The sequence below is a fragment of the Mizuhopecten yessoensis genome, unplaced genomic scaffold (genome assembly GCF_002113885.1).
Source record: "Mizuhopecten yessoensis strain PY_sf001 unplaced genomic scaffold, ASM211388v2 scaffold716335, whole genome shotgun sequence".
Classification (NCBI taxonomy): Eukaryota; Metazoa; Mollusca; class Bivalvia; order Pectinida; family Pectinidae; genus Mizuhopecten; species Mizuhopecten yessoensis.
This window is the reverse complement of record NW_018480065.1, coordinates 41,874-66,149: the sequence shown is the minus strand read 5'-3', so window position 1 is coordinate 66,149 and position 24,276 is coordinate 41,874. Positions and strand designations below refer to the sequence as shown.

The window sequence follows — 24,276 nt, the reverse complement described above, 5'->3', positions numbered from 1 at the left end:
GAGTATTGAAGGTTAACAATGCACCAATGTTTAAACATATTAAAAATGGTAACTATAACTACATAGTAAATTCTCATCTGTACAATTATCTATCTGTTGTTATCAACGTCGGTGAGAGATGATCTGTACCATTATCTCTCTGTTGTTATCAACGTCGGTGAGTGATGATCTGCACCATTATCTATCTGTTGTTATCCAACAATGATAAAGCGTTATAAGTTAACGTCGGTGAGAGATGATCTGTACCATTATCTCTCTGTTGTTATCAACGTCGGTGAGTGATGATCTGCACCATTATCTATCTGTTGTTATCAACGTCGGTGAGAGATGATCTGTACAATTATCTATCTGTTGTTATCAACGTCAGTGAGAGATGATCTGCACCATTATCTATCTGTTGTTATCAACGTCGGTGAGTGGTGATCTGCACCATTATCTGTCTGTTGTTATCCAACACTTATAAAACGGTACAAGTTAACGTCGGTGAGAGATGGTCTGTACCATTATCTCTCTTTTGTTATCAACGTCGGAGAGTGATGATCTGCACCTTTATCTATCTGTTGTTACCAACGTCAGTGAGAGATGATTTGCACCATTATCTATCCGTTGTTATCAACGTCCGTGAGTGATGATCTGCACCATTATCTATCTGTTGTTATCCAACACTGATAAAACGTTATAAGTTAACGTCGGTGAGTGATGATCTGCACCATTATCTATCTGTTGTTATCCAACAATGACAAAACGTTATTAGTTAACATCGGTGAGTGATTTAGTAATAATTACATCAACCAATGAGTAGTTAGCCCTGCTGTCATGAAATAGAAACATTACTGGTAACAGTAAAATTTAAATCTAAATCTATGAAAAGTATTGTGTATGTCATACTCAATAAATTGGTTACCTACAAATGCAGTTGTTGGAATATAAACCTCTACTTTTGGCTTTAATTTGGTATATTTTTGATTGTTGTGTCAGGAACATCCTTTTTTGTTTTTCTAGAACACATTTTGAAGAGGTACTGTTCCAAATGCTTTAACTGCCACTAATAATCTCAATATGACCGCAACTTACTTTGTTGTAAGGAAAGGATGCCAAAAACAAACCTGAGATTATTTTTACTTCTGAACAAATGAACTAACTTGCATGTAAATAGTCTGATTTACTGTAGTGTCAACTATTTCTGTTTCATGACAGTAATTTCTGGGTAAATAAACATAACTGGTAGTAACAAAGTTAGAAAAAGGCCAGTCATGCTCATTTGTTAGCATTTATCAAGATATTCTAAGCCCCCTTGTCTGTCAGACTATCCCAACATTGATTACAAGGGGAGATAACTGATAATATAATCAGGACAAGGTTAGGTGCAAACAGTATCAAATATGTGTGAGACCCTGTATGTTGATTTATCATTGCTGTACAGAAGTGTTGTCCTGAACAAATTAACGCAGTAAATGTTCATCACTTCACAATAAATATTATAACATCAATAGTACAAGTTAAATATTTCGACACAATTTACAAAAAAAAAAAGAAAAAAAAAAGATCAATATACACATGAAAATTTGAACAGTTTGATACACAAATGATATGATAAACAGAAAAAAACCTGGACATGATGATACAAAATATAAAGAGGAAACACCATGGTAGGATGTACATTGTATTACTGCTGATGGTATAGTAAGGCACTGCTGTTTCTATTGTGTATATCCCTGCTATCTAATGTTTGCACAAAGCATTTCGCAATTAAAACTACACCTTGTACTTTGCTATCTCAAAAATACTTAATAATTCTGCAAACTATCTGCTGTAATCAAAAGTAAATTCTCTAGTAGTAAGGTGGTTCTCGCGGTAACGTAAGGTGGCTCTTGCGGTAACGTAAGGTGCCCAGGCTCATAAGGCTTCTACAGAATCACAAGTTCAGTGTTTTATATATTTTGCAGTACTTAAGGCAAAAGATATCTGACATATAATCATATTCAGTGATAAACAAGTTTACCTTTCAGACAAATCTATAAATATTTGTATTTCTTATTTCCTTAATAAGACCTGTAATGTTAAAGTGATAAAGGTGAAATTTGTGATATATACATCTAAAGTCGTGCAATACAAGAAAATCTTCAACCAGAATTGTACAGATTTTTTTTTAATATATTTTTTAAAAATGATTAGAAGTTTGTGATACAGCTAGACCTCTTAAATTAAGACATTGTCTATGTATTTGAAACCTAGGAAACTTTTTTACTTAAACTGTGGGACAGTAACATTCGTTAGTAAATCCTGAAAGTACCTGTCACTCTGCCTTACATTACAATATACATTGATGTTGAATATATTGTGATTGCAATGACGTTGACATGCAAATTTCAGGATTTGCAAACAAAGGATGTAGTCCCACAGTTACAGTACTAGTCTATTACTTGAAAGTGAAAATTCTTATTTCAGTATTGAGTATCTTAGAAAATTCATTATTTTCAGAGATTTGTCTGGAAATCATAATGTCTGCATGAACAATATCATCTTTCTTTAATCTGTTTACCGGTAAGTCTTTTGAGTGAAAACGGTCGCACTAAATTTGGATTTGGTAAAGTGATACACATGTCTTTCTTTTTTTCAATATATCGCTGTTAAGATTTGATCTTTACACACAAACATCAAACTGCCTGGTACATCCCATAATATGAAATACATATCAAACTAAGATTTGAAAACTACTCCTTGTTTTGCGTTATAAGAAAAACAATGATATTCCAATATACCTTGTTAACAATTCTAAACTCTTATTTTATACTGAAACTGATTTCGTTAACAAAATAATAGATAACTGGAATAATTCAAATAATTTAAACTAAAATAATTAATCAAATTTGAATTGTTTAACAAAATTACAAATGAATCATTTATATATGTAGTTCTGTATACCGTTTAAATTTCAATCATATTTTATATGATATTATCTAATATATAAAACAATAAAAGGAAAGGTACCTTTTGTTTGAATAATACTGTTTAAAACTGCCATCTTTTCTACAGCTATATGTTTATATACTATATTCTAAATTATAAATATCCTAAACTTAAATAAAATCTTGAAATTTAACAATAATTCACAGGTAAAATTTTGATCATGAAAAGTGATTAATCTAGAGCAAGCAAAGAGGACTTGTCATGGTACTGACAAAACAAAATCTAAAAGAATGGTATAAAAATAGATACAATTTTGTAAAACCTGTTTTATACTTTAAATGTTAATTTGAAGCTGTGAGATATACACTTAGTTGCTTTGGATATGATAGTCTTTGACCGAGTCATAGATGGAAAAAATGAAATTCATGAAATTGGACATGTTATCTGATGAAAAACAGCATGTATTTTGAAAAAAAATCTTAATGCCACTCCTTTCATGAAGAAACTCTAAAAAACAGACCATCTCACAAAATCAAGTAAATGATAGCCTTTATCCTTATACCCCTGTTACTAATGGTAATGGGAAAATTTCAGTTATTCAATTTTGGATTTTGTTATTTTGGTGATACCCGTTATTGAACTGAATATTCAACTGAACCTTACCGTTGAAGTAAATGGGATAATGTATACTGGGAAATTTTGTCCTGTCAAAATTTCGACCTATGCCAGTAAATTCCATTCCATATTCGCCTTTCACATTTGACAACAATATGTTTATTGCAGCCTCCTTGCGGAAGGCAATAAAGCCAAAAGATAAACTGCGATGAAAATGTCCCTGTAGAATAAATATCAAAGGCTTGATAATGCGATATGATATTGCATTTGAAAAACAGTTGTCTTTCAAAAAGATTCACAAAAAGGTTCCAAACTTAACACAAAAAAATTCTTCAAAATCAGGTCAGATAGAGGTCAGCGATAATTTGGAAAGAATACAAACATTCAGAACAATGGTTTCTCAGACAATCAGTCTTGGAATGGTAATAGTTGAAAATTCTAAATCTTCAAAAAGAAAACACTATAATATCAATACAATTGTATTCACACATTGTTACATCCCGATACCACTGAGCACTTGCATATCAAATTTCATCTTGTATGTATATCAAATATCTACACCTCTGTACAGGGTGCTCCAAGATTGAGCAAAACAATGAGGTCATGCAGTGTTGATTTCATTTCCCTTGTTCTGCCTACTACTCACAATATAAAATCCTTATTGTAACTGGCATTGTTTTAACAAAATATTCTTCACTTCTGACGACATCTGTACATCTATTAGAGCTTGACACTATCAACTTTATTGAAATCTTGAGTAAAAGTTGGACCCAAACAAAGTTACATGTAACAGATGTATGTCTACCCTCTATTGCACCTACATATTGTATTTCTGAAATAGGGCTCAGACGAAGTCCTAGAAAACGTCAGTAACTGACTTAACAGAGAAGATAATCAGATTCAATTCAAAATCAATGGAATTTTTAATACCTGTCTAACATTTAGCGATGGAATACATCTCTTCACCACTGTCAAATGTACTTATCATAGCATGCCTGCATTTTAGCTAAATCAAACCAATTATTTCCTTGAGAAAAAGCACTTTGTAAAACCTGTATTTCTAAAGTTAATCATTATAATTGTTAACTACTTGGTATTCTTTCCTTGAGAAAAAGCACTTTGTAAAACCTGTATTTCTACAGTTAATCATCATTGTTTAATTTTTTCTTTGAGAAAAAAGCACGTTGTAAAACATGTATTTCTATAGTCGGAATTATATTACTAAATGGATTAAAATTAGATAACCATCAATGTTTTAATGTTAAAAGTGGGATATTAGATATTTTCTGCCATGTTATTTATAGAGAACATAATAATAAAGTATTGATTTCTTTATTATGTCATAGTGGTGAGAAAATAACTAAAATTTCATAATAAATCACAATGTTGTATTTGGAAAATCAGAGGATTGTTACTTATCTGTGAAAAATAACAGGTAAAAAGAAACCCTAGTCCTATAATAATATATAAAGTTATTAATATGAATAAGTTAACTGGCACAGGACTAAAGTTTTATTATATAATTCTGAAGGTCATAAACTATATAAAATTTAGAAACAACATCAACAGGTACTTTATCAGAGCCCTACAGAAAATGTTTACCCTATTTTTGTCCTCCTGGTTTTAGTAGCAGGCCTCTGACCTGTATATCTGAAATCTTAGGGCAATATATCTTATACTCTGCTTGCCAACGTTTCTGGAAATGTAACCGAGAGCTTCGTCTAGCTCTGTGTCGTAGTCCCACAGAACTGAACACAAGATGGATGCTGTTATTCCTGTTTTGGTCGTGTTGTTTGCTGTACGGCTTGTTTCACTCCCTGCTCCAACACTTTTGTGTAGACTTGTGCAAGGGCCTGCAATAGACACACATATACCATCAGATTACTGTGATCATATGGCCAATACCAAATGCTGCGTATCAAGTTCAACTGAGAGATAAAATCATAAATACTCCATCAATAAACTTTCATTCATCTGTTGACCTTATTTATTTCATCTGTGATTGTTGAATTTCGAACACAGCTTCGAAATACGAGGTAGACATATACAAGTCTTGTGTATTCTCGTGACTAAAAATACCTTTAAAGTGATATTTCACTGAATTGTTAGACACACCATAAACCAGCACATTCCTATTGGAAGTTGACCGTTGACCTACCTTGTCCCAGATGACCTCAGCAATAAAGTCTATATGTTCTCCTATCATCCTCTGTTCGCCGCTGTAACGCACATACATCCAGGTACACAGTAACATTAGGAATACAAACAACACTAAGTTCATTAGGCTGGCAAAGTAATCTAGTCCCACCAGGGCAAACACTCCTGAAAACACATACGCCATAGCCATGACCGTGAACAGCACGGCGGGTGTCCGGGCGGAACTGAAAATATTTTTTCCATCGTTATGTTTCTTGTAATTGTCATACATTTCCAGTAACTCTTTCTCCATCTGTTCTCCATAGACCTTGCTGAACTCAGGTCCACCCATTTTCCGTGTAGAATTGAATGTTGACATTGCTTTCTCAAGGCAGCGTTGATGGTCTCTCTGTAGGGTATCAGGGTGTAGGAAGGGCTTATCTCCACCACAAATCTACAACACCAGATATCATTACATTGCACTCTCTGTCTGCTTACTGTTTTATCTGGTGAACTGGAAACTGTCTGATTGAGAACAGAAAATTATTTATTTAAGGGAAACAAAAGATCAGAATATGTACAGTGGTTATGGGTTAAGAGATGTATTACGCTTGTCAGGAATTTTATCTGTAACACAGACTGTTTTTACCTGGAATCCAAACTATAATTACCTGTTTCATGTAATATTTTACCTGTAAAAAAACTGGTTTTACCTGTAATTTAGTACTTTTTGTTAAAAAATACAGACTGTTTTTACCTGGAATACAAACTAATTTTACCTGTTTCATGTACACATTTTACCTGTAATATAGTATTATTTCATTAAAAATACAGACTGTTTTTTACCTGCTATACAAACTAATTTTACCTGTATTACAGACGTGTATTTTCCTGTATTATACTGGATTTATCGGTAATACACATTGAGTTTACCTGTAACTCTGATTGGCGATTAGTGGTACATGTAATCAGATACCGACTGGGGGGATACTCTTTGTCTGATAGATTACTCTTCACTAGGAATGATACATTAGTTATAAGTAGTTAAACAGTTCAGTCTTCTAGGAAGACATTCTGTAGTAGAATTTCAAACTTCTACTGAAGTCAAACAAAGCTTCGATATATTTGAATAAGTGAATTTTATGAATTTAATTTTTAAATATTAAAGTATGAAGATTCTGCAAGTTTTTCATTATGACATACCAAGAACAGTCCATGCAAAACTAGAGTTTCAAGGGCCATAACTCCAAGGTAAATAGGAGTTGCGCTTACAAGGATCATTGACAGATGGACAGACATGGTGATTCCTATATACCCTCCCCCCCCCCCCTTCATAACCAGGGGTATATAAACCTGTCAGTACTTTGTTCAAAAACTCAGCCTCCCAGTAATCAATGTGTTTCAACTACAGCCAAAATTAAAGTTAACACTTACAATTTCCATTTCCTTCTGATAGAGACTCTTGGAACTGGACACTGCTGCTAGGTTGTTGGCTTCTGCTGTTGCCTATGACAAACATTAAGTACAAGAAGGGTGTATATTAGATAAAAACCTGGACGACAATTTTCCCACAACTTTTGTTTTTTATCATTCCTATTGTTTGAACTTCAGGAACTAAATACCATTGGGGTACTACTGTACAAGGTTCCAATTCTACAAATATATTAACACGATTCATTTTACAAAACTTATTAAACAAGTTTTACCAACTTATATCAATTCCTCTTGTTGACCTGGATGGAAATAGAAATTGGAGGAAACTGATGAGATTGGGCAGGTGACATCTGATCAGGGAACCATTTTGAAGAAAGGCAAGTATCCTATCCACTGCGCTATCTATTCACTAAGTTCTATCAAACTTAAACCAGTACGTCCAGGCTATGTAAGAATATTTTTTTTGTGATAGTTTTACTCCGTAGTATTGAGTTGCACTTTCCTGAATAACATGAAGGTAAATTCAGTTTTACTCATAAACCTTTTACATGAATTTCACCCTTGAAAGTTTTATTCAACTTAAGCCTTGGGTAAAATAGGGTCTGGGTTAATTCCTGATCTGACCCTTAAACACAGTAAGCTTGAATACGGTAGCTGAGTACAGTGGAAAGCGCTTGATCCTAAAAATAAAGGGCATGTCTTGGATAAACATGGAAAGCAAATTCATCCTGCACAACACACCTACACATATATATATATATTTATGAACTACATTTTGAATACATTCTTTTTAGGAGCATGATTTTTTTTCCAAAAAGTAATATTACAGGGGTTATTCATTGTACAAAAATATCCCCCATGGCCACTGTACGCTACTGTACACTGCTACCTACACATATATACCTGTAACATGGACTTGGGTTCTGGTAGTTCCTCTCCTTGGTAAATCTTGATGTAAGCCTAAACACAAGGTAAATCTTATAATAGACATGAACATAAATATGTAAGACAGTGCTTTAATATACTTCAAATTACTGTCTAAGAGAATGAATACAATGAAAACTATGTTGACTTGTTTAAGAACATATTTTAGATGTAATCTTCGTTTCATGCCTTTAATGCTTAAAATAATGGACTAAACTATAATTGCACTGATTAGTTTCTCTATGTAGTTTTCTATTACCTACAAAAATACAGGAAATTTTTGCTGCAGTTTAATTTTCAACCTTTTTTTTACCTTTGAAATGAGACTGACTTTATCATCACAGCGAATATTTGTAAACAACATAATATGCATAGTAATTTAACATGAATGGCAAATTAATTACTGGGTGAAAATATATCTTATACATCATAAAATTTGAACTAATTATTACAATTTTTTACTGATAAAATGATATTTGTTTTTTCATTCTGGATACAGAAAACAATGACACCTACCTTGAAGTATTCAACTAGTTCCCGACATGTTATTTTACATCCGTTGATCTCCTTCACAACCAGGTTTTCATCATCAAGAAGTAATGGCACTAAAATTTTCAACTGTTCCTTAAAATCTTTCTCTATGTCTACAAAAGAAGCATTTCATCTGTCAGAGTCAAAATTGCAAAAATATCCAAATAAACATATTACTGTGTAGTTGGTATTATTTATGGGGTGTTTTATTTGCTATATTTGTGGATTTCAAACCCTATTCTATCTACCACGGTTGTTATGAAACAATTCATTCAAAGCAGCTCACATTCTAATGTACATGGTTTTATTGAAATGTAAACAACTTATCTGTAATCGGGCATGTCAGTGACTTCCCGGTTGTTCTCTGCTGAACTAACTTACATGTAGAGTGCCTAGTACACTGTACAAAGCAGACAGTGACTGAGAAGTTTTGAAAAGGCATTGTCGGATGAAATTCAATCCCTGCGAAATTGTTCTGATTGGGACAACTGTGAAATATTAACCCAGTGAAGAGGAACAACTATACAGCATCGGAGACAAATTGCAGAAATATTACAAGACATTTCACATCTTGATAAGCAATTTTTGAAGAAATTATCCATTTATCATTTTTGAGTTTTGACATTCATTTGTCTTATGACTAGACAATTAAATTTGTTACACACAAGAATTGATGATTTACCTCTCCCTCCCCAAAAATAATTACCAAAAGACCTTGATAACATTCTGTAACCTTTTCAAAACTTTCTGCAGACCCACAATAACTTGTCTATTTTTCAGCATCTGCGATCAATATCTTATTCAAAATTGCCTAACCTTTGAGTTTGCCGTCAAACATGGGATTGGTAGCGACCCCGAGTCCTGGGTGGGGCATAAGGAAGCTGCCAATACTGGTGAAGCAGGACTTAATATGTAGGCGCAGCTGCTGAAGCTCCGGATGTTGTCGGTCGGACACCTGGAGTCGACGCTCCAAGATCTTACGTCCTCCTGCTGCTCCGTAGGGTGCTTCATATGGGAAACTCCAGTCTCGCACCAGGAACTCCAAATTCTGCGGATACACAAGTTTTCCTGTTTACACAGCATGTCTCTCGCTCTAGTTGTGCCAGTATCTAGAATTATCCCCCTTTTGATCCAAATTTGCTTGTCATTTATCATTACATAATGTCAAAGCTTCAAATCAATTAATGAATGGTTCAGATTTAAAGCCAAATCCGTATTGTGAATTGGAAGTTGAATAATATTTTCTGTTGCAAAACATTACTTTGACACTGACTGGAAAGATCTAAGATGCTGTCTCAAACCAATTATTTTTTAAGAATTGCATGACAAGACAAACAAAAATTTTAGGCAAACTTTTTATTACAATATCCTATACATTTCCGATTCACTATTCTCTAACTTCTGATGAGCCACTTCCTTATAATCCATCACTTCAAATATTGTACACGACGTTAAATAAAGATTATTATATTATATTACATTATATTATTATATACTTCAGGATTTCTGCATTTACACTACATGCTTTGATAAAAATGTCAATCAATGGTTTGTTATGATTATATGATTTACCTGGAATGGTTTGGAGACATTGTCATTGGCCTCGAGGGCTAACCTTCCATACTCTGTAAATAACTGAAAAAAAGGGCATTCAAGTATTAACAATTTTCAGTTCATCATTTGGGTATTTATGTATACAATTAAAGCACTGAATGTACTGAGACTAAAACTGTTGAAAAATACCATAAAACAATTAAGTTCTTTTTTCAAGATATGAAATATCTGGAAATACCACAAAAAGTGATATTTTTACTGCAGGAAAAAAATTGTCACTTTTGATGACCAATGAGATCACTTTCAATTAGATTATCATGGATTAAATTCATAATTCACTCTTAAGATAGTTTCTTATTTTTTCAACTGTATTTAATTAAATAAATAATTTTTTCCCATAACCACTATAGGTTTCCTAACTATCACCTCACAGGATAAACTTGCTGGCAGTTGGTAAACATTTTTGGTAACCCATTAGTGGGTAACATCTTGGATGTTATTTCATTGGTAAATCTCCTTATAATGACGTCAATTGACAATGCTTGCCACATCATCTTCCATTGTGACATCATATTTCATGGCAATTGTTTTTTTAAAGGTTTAATATACAAACATTGTGGGAGAAAAAGGTCCCAAACTCGTGATGGTTGATTATCATGTTTATCTGGGGTCTAGGAAATGAATAGAGGTAAGACTAGCTTCATAAGTGAATTTGATGAAATTCATTCAGGGATCCCATAAAGGAGTCTAGTTGCTTGCTGGTATGGGTCCAAATAAATTGCATCTTTTATGTATCTCATACATTTGATAGAAACACAGGACTACGTCTTCAGAAACGATGTATCCAGTTGGTCCATGAATAAAATGGCATACAGGAATGGGACAGATGTGTATATAGGGCCGAGTCATTGGCCATTACGTATATGTTGTCAGGAGGTATTTATCCTAGGCCAGATATTTTCTGGAGGAAATCACAGGTATGTTAGCAGCCAAAGTAGCCCTCCACACTGTACAGGATAAACTGATTCCTACATGGATGTTATCACGTTTCCTACACTTTGTTCTTACCTGTTACTTTATTTCAACTTGAAGACCACTTTAAACACAGGGTTCAAGTATGGGAACAAATTGTGCACCGAACTATGCCATCTTATTCATGGACCAACCGTATACATCATGGAGACTATGCCATCTTATTCATGGACCAACTGTATACATCATGGAGACTATGTCATCTTATTCATGGATCAACTGTATACATCATGGAGACTATGCCATCTTATTCATGGACCAACTGTATACATCATGGAGACTATGCCATCTTACTCATGGACCAACTGTATACATCATGTAGACTATGCCATCTTATTCAAGGACCAACCGTATACATCATGTAGACTATGCCATCTTATTCATGGACCAACTGTATATATCATGTAGACTATGCCATCTTATTCATGGACCAACTGTATACATCATGGAGACTATGCCATCTTATTCATGGACCAACTGTATACATCATGGCGACTATGCCATCTTATTCAAGGACCAACTGTACACATCATGGAGACTATGCCATCTTATTCATGGACAAACTGTATACATCATGTAGACTATGCCATCTTATTCATGGACAAACCATACACATCATAGATACAAATAGGCTGTATTTTTTTATTTGGAACCTCCATGGTAATCTTCTTGTTAACAAGAGCACATGGGCCTTAACAGTCACCTGAGTTCTGATATATTTATACAGAGGTGTTTTTTTTTAAAACATGAACAGAGATATTATTCAAAGTGACAAAAAACAATAAAACCACCTTATTCAATATCTAGCATACAGATTTAAGACTGAAAAGTATTTGAAACTAGCACCTTTGATTCTAAACAAGGAAAATGAAGAAATTTTAGCACACCGACTCCTTTAAATTAAGCCCCATCCTACAGCCCTTGGGGAAGGGCTGGCTCAAAATTTTCAATGTATCAAACTGTCAACTCAGGGTTATAATTCCAATCAAGTTATCAACATGTAATATCCAAAGTATCATTTGCAAATATAAACCATAATAAATTTTGAAAAGAAGATTTTTGAAATTTCAATCAATTCAACCCTTTTTGGCCATACCCCTCAGGCCCCTGGTGGCTGGAAACCATATAATTAACAATTTTGGTTGACCGTTGGCCATGGAAGGTTCCTGCAAAATTTCATTACAATTGGTTCAGTAGTTTTGGAGAAGATGTCAAAATGTAAATTGTTTATGGACGCACGACGGACGACGCTGGACAAAAGGGGATCGCAATAGGTCACTTGAGACTTTATCTCAGGTGACCTAAAAATTCACATGAAAATATAAGACCCCTCCAAGCTGATATACCTGTAAGTGTTGTAAGTCATCTTCCTGGATATTCTGTGTTAAGTTGAAGACCTGGAAAATGAAAGTTGATTTATAACAATCAAACAGTTACGAGTATTCAAATACACAGGCAGAGTTTACTAGAGGACATCACTCTTCTTAACAAACCATCCAAAAAATCCAAACTAAACACATGAACATTAATTTGCTCAGTTATTTTTTGTTTAAAACTGGAACAGTTCTTTTTTTCTTCAAAAAGTTACCAATTAACAACATCATCTGGAATATCCATCTGGTGATCAATTGAATATGTAACAAAATGTTCATTTTAAAAGATATTAATATACCATAGCAATGAAGAAAAGACTTTTTACCTGGACAGAACTGAGCATAGTGCTCAAAGCAAAAACTGTAGCACAGTCCCGTACTGTTGACTCACTGTCAAACGCACCCTGTGTGTCCATCAACAGCACTGCCACCTAGTGGCGATAAAAACAGTAAGTGAGAGGCAATATTAGCCATGCTTCATTTTTATTTAAAATAATCAAGTAGAATTGTAATGAAACATAGCGAAAATCAAATTTTAATAGTAAAAGTCGGTGTATCAGCAGGATACACTATCTATATGGTAACACATGATTATTATATGTATCAGGATACAACATCTATATGGTAAAACATGATTATAACAAACACATGCCAAGAACAAGTGTTTTTTTTATATAAGGCTACTTGTTAGTCTTATAGGAAGGAAAATCCTCTGAAACATTAAAATACTGTGAAAAATATGGTAATAGTGAAATCACTTAAGGTGTATTATAAATATTATGTTGTTGTACAACAGTACACCTTTCTACTCTAGTGTTCAAAGTACAACTTTTTTCCCAATATGATGTATGAAATTTCTAATTAGATTTTACCTCCTCCCCTGATGGTATTTTGCATATAAAGGGTTCACTCCACATGAGTATGCCAGTTGTTTCCCTTTCTGAACCACCCCGCCATGAGAATCCAGTCAAGGGGGCTTCGTCTCCACCCAGCCAGTCTGGATGACCCTGCAGACAATTTGCAGCAATTAATGCATTTGAGTTAACATGTACATGTATACAATTTTTAATGAATACCCAATTTGCCTATTTATTTATTCTATACTCAATCACTACTGATGCATTTATAAGCCAATATCAATGTTGTATCACACATGTTATTGAGAATGCTGTACATAGCTTGACCAGGGCTTTTATCTATTCAATTTCAAATTTTCATTATTGATGTATTTTGAATGCCCCATCGATGGTAATACTTTGAAAGTTGAACATATAATGACTGGAAACTTGTATAAACATGCTTTTTGATCCAATTGGGAAAATAAAGACTGATACCATTCAGTACCTGGTAATAACCTATTAATGGTAATGGTTCAACAAGAACCTTCACCTGGAACCATTGGAAACATTTCTCTCAAATAAGATATACCAGTATAGCATTACAAAATTTGACATTTACCCCCCTTTATTATGATTTAGCTCTAGATTTTCAAACCTGATGTATATATGTTGATAGAGGAAAACCTACCTTTGCATTCATGTATCTGAGGAAGAAATCTAGAAGGAATGACTTGCCCTTCCTGAAGGCCCCAGCCACAGAGATTACGACCACCTTCTTGTCCTGTATAAGGGGGCTCAATAGAATCTCCTCCAGTTTTGTCTCGTCGAGCTCAAACTGGTGATCCTCCCCGGTGATCACAATCTGGATGGGCTGGCCATGTAGTGGCGTGCCATTTGCCGACACTGGATGGAAGAACAGCGTATGTCATACAACGTACATCATCAGTAACAAATATTTCATATTGCTGACAGCCATATGGGAGATTATTTATCAACTCGTCAGTCACTAAAAACAATGGAGATTTTTCCTTTTCGAAGTTTGATAATTTTATATTACACAGTCCTGTTGGCCAGGATGGTTGCATGCAGAGGGTCTTAATGTGGGAGGAAATGGGAATACCTGGATAAAACCCATGTGGGCAGACAGCTTACTCCATACCTTTCCATGCACGATAGGGGAATCAAACCCTGGCAGTGTTGGTGATAGGTGAGTGTGCTATCCTCCTCTGCACGGTCAATCAGTGACCAATCTACAATTTATTGTATGGCTCTTTTTTCCAGTGTGGTTAAAAGATACAGGTCAATGGGAGTCCCACCATATTAAGTTTTAGTATTTTCAGAAATTCTATCAGTCAAATTAATATTCTATGGGTACAGGACCCAGGACTTGCAAGTAGATTAATCACTGAATGATGACCAATCTACACCACCCTATAAACTGACAAATACAAGGAATTCCCCAGGCCTGATAAACTGGCACCTGCTCCCACTGAGCAGTGGGTTTTTTACCTGAATTTTACAACAGCCTGTTACTTTATGAATTGGGAAATTATATAGGATTATTTTTATTGAGATTGGGAACATATTTCTCATTTTGGAAAAATCAGTCACTTTTAGCTAGGGGAAACAGCCTGTATTCAGCTGTAAAACTGGACAAAAGAACAAGAGGCCCAATGGGCCTGCATCGCTCACCTGGTATAAAACTCGCACTTGTAACCTTAAAAGTGATCAAGCTACAGGCAAAATATCAGTATTTATGATTAAAATTCATTCAAAAGACCCTGTTATTTTTTTTTTAAACATTTCCCCCGTGTGATTGAAAGTCGAACAAAGTCATTATGTTGAACACATTGTATAGCCTTTCATCTCAGGATGCAACTTGCAAAGTATAAACATCCTGGGACCCATGGTTATTCAGAAGAGGTTGTTTAAAGATTTTAAACAAATTTGACCCCTGTGACCTTGAAAATAGGTGAAGGTCATTAATTTTAACAAACTTTGTAGCCCTTTATCCAAGTTTGCTTCTGGCCAAATATCGACACCCTAGGACTTTCGGTTATTAAGAAGAAGTCGTTTAAAGTAAAATATTGACGCCGGACGACAGACGCCGGACGCCGGACGGACGGACGATGGACGCCGCGCCATGGCAATATAAGCTCACTTGGCACTTCGTGCCAGGTGAGCTTAAAATCACTGCACTACTATCTGCCCTATTGCGCCACTCATTTATATTCTATTTTAACAGTCAACATTTACTTTTATCTAGAAATGTTGAATTTAACATCTCATATAGCAATTGACACTGATCGCGCGAGTAGTGAATAAATACATACGGTAGTTGATATACCAAGTCCCCATAATGATGGATACTGTGATTACATAATAGGAAATTGTGGATGGCTGAAAAAATGCAACCCAGCCTGGCTCACAGATGTGCGCCCAGTGCTCAAATCTTTCTGGGGAGGTCCCTACAATATTTCGAATGTTCTTATACAACACTAAAACTCCCAAGAAACAAAAAAGCATGTGGTACCAATCTGTTAGGTCATTGCATAGTTTATATAAATTACATCATCATTTAAACAATATTTATTGGAAAAATCCCAGTTATGACATAATATGTTATGTCTAAACATATGATAGGTACAATATTACAGTGATAACATTGCTTGGGCTTTTAAGTCGGTATACTGTGAAAATGATTCTTCATACAAAACATTTCGGTTTTCGTATGAAGACGTGCCAATGATTTTATTAAAAGAAAAAGTTGAGGTCAAACAACAGATGGATACTGTACATGTGTCACCACCTGGTGTCATTAAGTGAAGACACTTGCAAAGTACTGATAATTGTTTAACTGATTGCTAATGGCTAACAACATTGTATCATTTGTGTACATACAGTACGTGATATTTTACACTGTAAATTTTGAAAAAATGGCACTGTAAAGTGACAGTAAATTAATGAATTTTGTTAATAAATTAACCTTAAGTAATTTAATTACTTTTTTGTTTACATCTAAAAGCAGGAAATGCTGGAGTACAATTCAATCCAGAAGCCTGAGTATATGTGATGTTTGTTGCCATGTATGGTTATATTCCATGTATGGTTATATTACTTGTACACAGTAATGTTATAATCAATACACATAAAATGCCTACCCTCTTCCTCCATCTGAGTTGTATAATCCGAATAATAGGGAAATTGTTTGTACACCACGATCTCTATTGTTAACAGGTCAAGGTAAAATGTGTTTAGTATCTACATGAGTAGTAGATAATGCTTCAGCGATCACAGCATACAAAATGTAGTACTGAATGCAAGACACGGAAATCATAATTATGACCTCATATATATATATACACATATACAGTGTACTATCATATTTTATCTATAGAGATAGTACAGGCCTAGGTCTTCAGATAGATTAACAACTTCAACTCTATTTAATTGGACATTTCCAATCAAAGCTTAGCTGATCTAATGGTACATTTTCAAAGGAAAATACTTGTAAATTATGTTTACTGTTTCATTACAATGTTTGTCTAGTTGTCAAGATAAGATATAACAGACAACAGCATGCTGTCAACTGGGTTTCAAAAACCATACGTGAAAAAACAAATTTTCATTTGTTCTAAATAAAGAAACTAGATAATGATTTCATAATTACATCAGCTATATATTAGCACCGCAATATCACAACAGGTATATATATATAGCTTCATACAATATATTATACCATATAATGTACCAGTGTATGAAATAGAAAGCAGTAGACACATAACCTTTAAATAGGATAAGGCTAAAAACAATCTATGTTTCAACTTTCATGTACCCCAAACGACCCTAGTTTTTACCTCTGACCCCAACTTTTTTCTCACACTTGATTGCACTCCATCCAGTGTTGTGATAATTAACGTGTCCATCCTACCGGATGCAAACAATTTGACAAACGAACAGACAACTATAAACCCTCTCTACTTCATAGGCAGGTATTAAAACCAACTTTAAATTCCATATTATTATTTAAAAGACCTAAAAATATGCTTAGTGATTGTATTCATTTTTTAAATAATACCCCAGGTACCACTTTTTTTAAAATCCCAACCGACCTTCCCATTTTTTTCAGCCATTTTACCTGAAACATACTCTTTTTTTTGGGGGGGGGCTAAGTGCTGTTGGTCTGTGATTTGTTTCAATGGTAATATCATAAATACTGGATAGTGCTATGATTACTAATTTCTTATTTCTAACACCATCATACAGCTGTATCATAGATGTTCTTTAGACAAGTCCGGAAACAAATTAGGCAAATTACAGCTCATTTATTCCCTATAAATATTCTGTTATCAGCTATAATGTGATATCATCTTTAAAAAAACACTTGGAAAGCTCCAGCAATAAAAACAGTGGATCAAATGTTATGATAATGTACACATATTAAAACCACATGATCACTGTAAACATTTCGTCAGGCCTCATGATATTTGTAATCATTCCAAATATAGAAGTAACGTAATTGTCCTAAAAAGCAGCCTAGATACTTAGTAATTTGAGAAAATCACAAAAGTAGCTGAACCTTCAAAACTCAAGAATTTTACATTTTTTTTCTCTCCCAAATAAGTCAGTATATTGTAGAGAAGGGAAACAGGAATCAGACAAAGGGCTCTTATAAGGGCAGGACATTTATTAGGTGGATGATTGTATATTGTTGTATATATAATATTGTTGAATGGATCAGACACATAACCTGGTCTAAACATTGTTATCACAATGCAATATATTGCAATTTTCAGTACTCTATTAATTCAAGTTTCTGTGAAATTTTTTAAGAATGTGTGTTTTTTAATAATACCAATCATTGAAATGAAAGTAAAACCAATTAGAAACAGTTTTAGGAAGAGAAAAAAACCTGCTTAGGTCTTCTTTACGTGGGGAAAATAACATTGGGATCATAAGGAATTAATTAAGTAAATGTCTTCAATTAGGTTAATATGGATAACATTTATAAATCTGTAAACTTAAGTTTAATCGAGTAAAGAAATGAATACTGATTGGAAATTGATCTGGCTTCTAAATATATATATACTGACAGGAACATTTAAATGAATCAAACTTTCTATAAATAGTCTATGGACCACATAATAAATAACATTTACTTGTATAATAAGACATGACAAAGAGTATGTATTTATGCCTTTGATGGACAGATATGTACCAATGGACAGTATTGACAGTTTACCGGTCATCTAATCAGTCACAACTCATTACACCACACCAGCAGCTAATATCAATAATAACACCAACAAAATGGACACAATAGATTAAATCTCTTATCAATATTTCTGGTATCAATTGTTTGTTACTAATGCCGACTTTTCCTCCCTCCCCCTCCATGTTAAGCTGCTGGCTCAGCTTTTGTGTCAGTAGCTCAAAGTACAAAATCAATATGAGGCACACACTATGTAGGTCAAAGGGTTATTACCTGTTTATAGAAGCCAATGAGAACATTAGTCGATCATTTATAGATGAACTGGGTTTATGGTACAAGCTGTTATATATATATATATTTACTTGACTTGATCCTAGAAAAAAAGCGTATGTCATTTAATGGCTAAGTTGTAAATCATCAGTATAAATATACAACTAAACCCTGTTAGTGTAACATCATTACCAGCTAATCAATAAGTTAATAGTTCACAACGTTGTCAGTCCTCAACGGAAAAGCTTCAACAAAGGTATATATTACATAGTACAAGGTAATATTTATCATTAAAGAGAATCCCAAAAGTTAAATGGCACCGGTGACTGTGAAAGGGATTCAATACAAGAATAAACAAGAAGTCTGATCTTGAAAGTCAATAATGTTCAAATAATGCATCCAATACGTAAAGTTTTAGTCAAATCACGTATTCACATTCTATCAAATCTGTTATCGTTAAGATTCCATCCCAATTTCATTCATTTACTTACCTGGTATACGTACTTGTTAATGATATTGAAATATTAATTGAACAATATCATAAAGTAATGCTGAAGGATACATTTCAACAGTTTTCTTTGATATAAAAAAAATGAGATGAAGACTCCTTGTACAGCAATGTGTGACAGAACAAGATGAATCATACAGACAGATGTATAGAAATAAGTGCAAGAGGAAAGATAATGGAAACCAGAATTAACTAGATGCAAGTCATGGGCTTCATGGATACCCATGCACTCCACTTTTTTTTAAAATACAGAAAATACTCAGCCAAAAATAAGAAACACTAATGCCTCCCCCTGCCAACTTCCTCTATATCAGTGAAAAGGATGTCGGTAGAACAACTTTTTTTAAATCATTCATGGGTGAAAGAACTGCGAATTACACAATGACCGGTCAAAAATTCTTCTTCCACTAAATGTATACAAACTCACAAAAAAGTATCAACAATGTACATTTTCATTGTGATACGCTGTCACCAGTTCAGAGACAAAGGCTGTACATGTTGCTCCATTGAGGGGGTGGGGGTGTCTTGCAACATCAAGCAGCTAGACAATTAAGTTACAGTGCCATCTTAACCAAACTGTGTCAACGTCCAACCATTTGTAAAGCAGCAGACCATGTGCAACGATCGATCGGAGAGATGGCTGAATTCAGCTGTTGCATCTTATTCTACCTAATCACACTGCAAGTGAGTCCATTTAGTGGGCATTCACCTAGGATGTCCTGTATCTACACAAACTTTTTGTGTTTCCTTTCTGATGCTTGACACATGTACAGCACCTCTAATGATGTACCGCTATCTTTTGCAAAGTCCAAAACCATTCATAAAATATTGGCAGATCAGGTACAATGCTATATCACTCAACCCCATACTTTCATAATAACTGTATACTATCCTCAGATGTCAGGCTTGTGAAATAATACACATGCAAAGAGATGCTCCAGAAACCCATATTTCTGTACTTTTGAGGTCAAGGTCAAATGGAGGTTGTGATGTTCAAATTTTGGTGTGCGACACAGCCTTTTCTCATGATGTACCTAAATGTATATACCAATATATATTTACATTTGCATGGCATTGTCACTATATAGCCTCTTTGAAAGCTGTGTCGTTGATGGGACTTTAATTACCATGCATCACGAGACACAATTCTTAGCGTATTAATACAACACTGACTGGAGATTTGACAATGTCATTGTTAATTAATGTACAAAATAAAAAAATAAACAAGAGGCCCAATGGGCCTGAATCGCTCACCTGGTTTTAATATCACACTTGTAATCTTAAAAGAGGCCTAAATACAACTACAGGCAGAATATCAGTGTTTGATTCATACAAACTTATTAAAAGATTTAAACATATGACGCCTGTGACCTTGAATGTCGAACAAGGACATTAGGTTGAACAGAGTTTAGTCTTCAAACCCATCATGCTTCTAGCAAAATATCATTACCCTGGACCTTTTGGTCATACAGAACAAATCATTTAAAGATTTAAACATATATTGACCACTGTAACCTTGAGTATGGGCGAAGGTCATTCATTTGAACAAACTTGGTAGCCCTTCATACCAGCATGTTAATGGCCAAATATCATCACCCTTGGCCTTTTGCTTATTAAGAAGAAGTCATTCATAGGTTTTAAACATATTTGACCCCTGTGACCTTGAATATAAGTCAAGGTCATTCATTTGAACAAACTTGATAGCCCTTCCTCCGAGCATGTTACTGGCCAAATATCATCACCGTAGGCCTTTTGATAATTCAGAAGAACTTGTTTAAAGATTTTAACATATTTGACCCCTGTGACCTTGAATATAAGTCAAGGTAATTTATTTGAACAAACTTGGTAGCCCTTCATCCCAGAATGTTACTGGCCAACTATCATCACCCTAAGCCTCTCGTGTATTCAGAAGAACTTGTTAAAAAGGTTTTAAACATATTTGACCCCAGTGACCTTGAATATAAGTCAAGGTCGTTTATTTGAACAAACTTGGAAGTCCTTCATCCCAGCATGTAACTGGCCAAATGTAAGCACCCTAGGCCTCTTGGTTATTCAGAAGAAGTTATTTAAATGTTTTGAACATATTTGACCCCTGTGATCTTGAATATTTGTCAAGGTCATTTATTTGAACAAACTTGCTAGTCCTTCATCATAGCATGGTAATGGCCAAACATCATTATCCTAGGCCTCTTAGTTATTCAGAAGTTGTTTAAAGATTTTTTAAGACAATTGACTCCTGTGACCTTGAATATTTGTGAAGGTCATTCATTTGAACAAGCTTGGTAGCCCTTCATACCAGCATGTTAATGGCCAAATATCATCACCGTAGGCCTTTTGGTTATTCAGAAGAACTTGTTTAAAGATTTTAACATATTTGACCCCTGTGACCTTGAATATAAGTCAAGGTAATTTATTTGAACAAACATGGTAGCCCTTCATCCCAGAATGTTACTGGCCAACTATCATCACCCTAGGCCGCTCGTGTATTCAGAAGAACTTGTTAAAAAGGTTTTAAACATATTTGACCTTGGTGACCTTGAATATAAGTCAAGGTCATTTATTTGAACAAACTTGGAAGTCCTTCAGCCCAGCATGTTACTGGCCAAATGTAAGCACCCTAGGCCTCTTGGTTATTAAGAAGAAGTTATTTAAATGTTTTGAACATATTTGACCCCTGTGACCTTGAATATTTGTCAAGGTCATTTATTTGAACAAACTTGCTAGTCCTTCATCATAGCATGTTAATGGCGAAACATCATTATCCTAGGCCTCTTAGTTATACAGAAGAAGTTGCTGAAAGTAAAATATTGATGCCGGACGGAGGCCGCACCACGGCATAGCGAAGGGCCAAGTGAGCTAATAAAAAACACTTTTATTACAATGAAAGCAAGACCAAGGTCTGCAATATCGTACAAAAAGCACATCGGTTGAAATCACCAATGCCGGCAATCGAAACAATTTTAACACTCATGCAATTTATCAGAAATATCGTCTGTTACACTACATTGATCAACAGGGGTTCGTTACAAATGTCTTAAATACACATATTCTATAGACCTACTGACACTTATGTTACAGACCTACTTCAAATGCTATCAGTTTCACGCGTCTCGCATCAACCATTCCTCAGTTTCTGACGACATGTCAAATAACGAGGATGTTATAGAATCTACCGACTGTTGTCAGGTTCCCATACGATCAACAAATACATTCACGTCTGGATTGTTCACAAAATGAGCAAAGAGAAAAGTTTGAATTAACTTCCAAAAATAACTCCCTCTTGATTATGGTGACTACTCGAAGCATTTTGATTCTGGTGACTGCATCCTCATGCTTTATATTACATGTTGCTCAACTTACTACACATGTATAATAATGCAGGTTGTCTATGTCTTTTACTAGCAGGTAAATATCTGAGATAAGGTATTAATCAGACTAATGGCACATCAAATTTGCTCTTTTTAATGATTAAATCTTATATGAAAAGGAGGTGATACGTCTTGTTATACAGGCATCAGAATTGATCTATTTTTGTTAACAAATTGTTCTTTATTTCATTAATTATTTGAATATGTTGAAAGAATGACATCTTTTATTCCTGAAGTTTGAAAGAAATTTGTGCGTTTTAATTTACTTTATTTTTCACTTCATTAACAATAATGTTATTGTCAAAAGTAACTGTCACAAAAAAAAGGAAGAGTACTTGAGTGCTTATAAGGGCCCGGGTTGTGCCCCACCTGTTTTAAAGAAAAGCATTTATAATGCTATTTAGGGAATCAATTAATTCATATCATTAGCATATCATGTCTATTTTTAAAAGGTAAAACTTTAGTTCACATATATATATTTAAATCGTGAGGTGAATTCAACAGTTACTCNATTAAGAAGAAGTCATTTAAAGTAAAATATTGACGCCGGACGGACGACAGACGGACGCCGCGCCACGGCATAAGCTCACCTGGCACTTCGTGCCAGGTGAGCTAAAAATGATGTAAAGAAATCGGAAATTTTACATTGATTTATGAAAAATGAAAATAAACATCTAACTGTATGCTTTTTGTAGTCAACATTACCATTAACCTTATTGTTTTATGCGACTTTGCTTTAATTCAATGAAATTTGAAATCTGAGAAAATATAGCTCAATACAGCTATAATTTATAGGTGTATATAGCTATATAGGTCTTTATAGCTATATAGCTCAATCGGCAGAGTGTACTGGACCTGATAAAAACAGTTTCAAACTCAAAGGTGAAAGATCATAGGCTGGACCTGATAAATGCTCATTGTTTTGAAGAAAAATATATTGTCAAACGGAAATAATACACCACACGTGACAATATATTGTGAAACAGGTATCCCGATTTACCTTCGTTTCAGTTCAAACAGTGGCAATCGGAAGCTTTCGTCAAGTTGGCCTATATTTACAACTCTAGACCTTTATGTGTTTATACTTTAACGTGTAGGACACTGACGATGAAAATGGATATTTCCAAATCCTTGTTTCACACGACTAACAGTAGGAGTAAATATAGTAAGTTAACTAAATACCTGGAACTGTATGTTCTGTTTCCATCTGTCTTGGTTGTCGCTCAGTTTGCTTGGCGAAATCCGCCATGAAATATAACGTTTACACTCGAACGTCAAAATACATACTATACTAATGAAAAATCAAAAGATTACTCGAATGAACTTCCTACCATTCTCGCGCACTACGTGACGTCACGAACTATTTTGAGACCTGTTTACCATCCGGCATTTGTCAATATCACTGAGCCTACATTTTTAAAGCATACCTATACAAAAATTGCAAATGAAATTGAAATAAAGAACTATTGCTTGAATTAAACAAAGATGTATAACTTCATAATTTAGCGCATTTGATGATAATCAACTGTAGTTTTACAAAGTTTATACAAGAACTAAATTGTTTTAAAAT

The 24,276-nt window shown here is 34.3% G+C and overlaps 1 protein-coding gene across 2 annotated transcripts; it reads right to left on the bottom strand.

Annotated features, from left to right (window-relative positions):
* Positions 1-588: 588 nt before the first annotated feature.
* LOC110443275 (atlastin-2-like) lies at positions 589-23,995 on the bottom strand. 2 transcript variants are annotated; one of them, XM_021487400.1, is made up of 12 exons: positions 23,889-23,995; positions 14,037-14,251; positions 13,382-13,516; positions 12,836-12,940; positions 12,483-12,533; positions 10,123-10,185; positions 9,367-9,598; positions 8,536-8,663; positions 7,999-8,055; positions 7,096-7,167; positions 5,684-6,115; positions 589-5,378 (listed from the first exon to the last, which is right to left on the bottom strand). In XM_021487400.1, exons 1-12 carry the CDS (start codon positions 23,953-23,955, stop codon positions 5,295-5,297), a joined length of 1,641 nt encoding a protein of 546 aa, XP_021343075.1. In that variant the 5' UTR covers positions 23,956-23,995; the 3' UTR covers positions 589-5,294. The 2 variants fall into 2 exon arrangements, with proteins under 2 accessions (XP_021343075.1, XP_021343076.1); XM_021487401.1 differs by lacking the exon at positions 23,889-23,995 and adding an exon at positions 16,510-16,608.
* Between the last annotated feature and the right edge of the window lie 281 nt (positions 23,996-24,276).

Bases quoted from the DNA above. Each gene is read 5' to 3' on its own strand.
- LOC110443275 (XM_021487400.1), bottom strand. From the start codon at position 23,955: ATGGCGGATTTCGCCAAGCAAACTGAGCGACAACCAAGACAGATGGAA. The intron at 12,941-13,381 runs GTAAAATCTAAT...TATCGCCACTAG, and splicing joins AAATACCATCAGGGGAGGAG to GTGGCAGTGCTGTTGATGGA. The intron at 6,116-7,095 runs GTAAGTGTTAAC...CTGGTGTTGTAG, and splicing joins ATCAGAAGGAAATGGAAATT to ATTTGTGGTGGAGATAAGCC.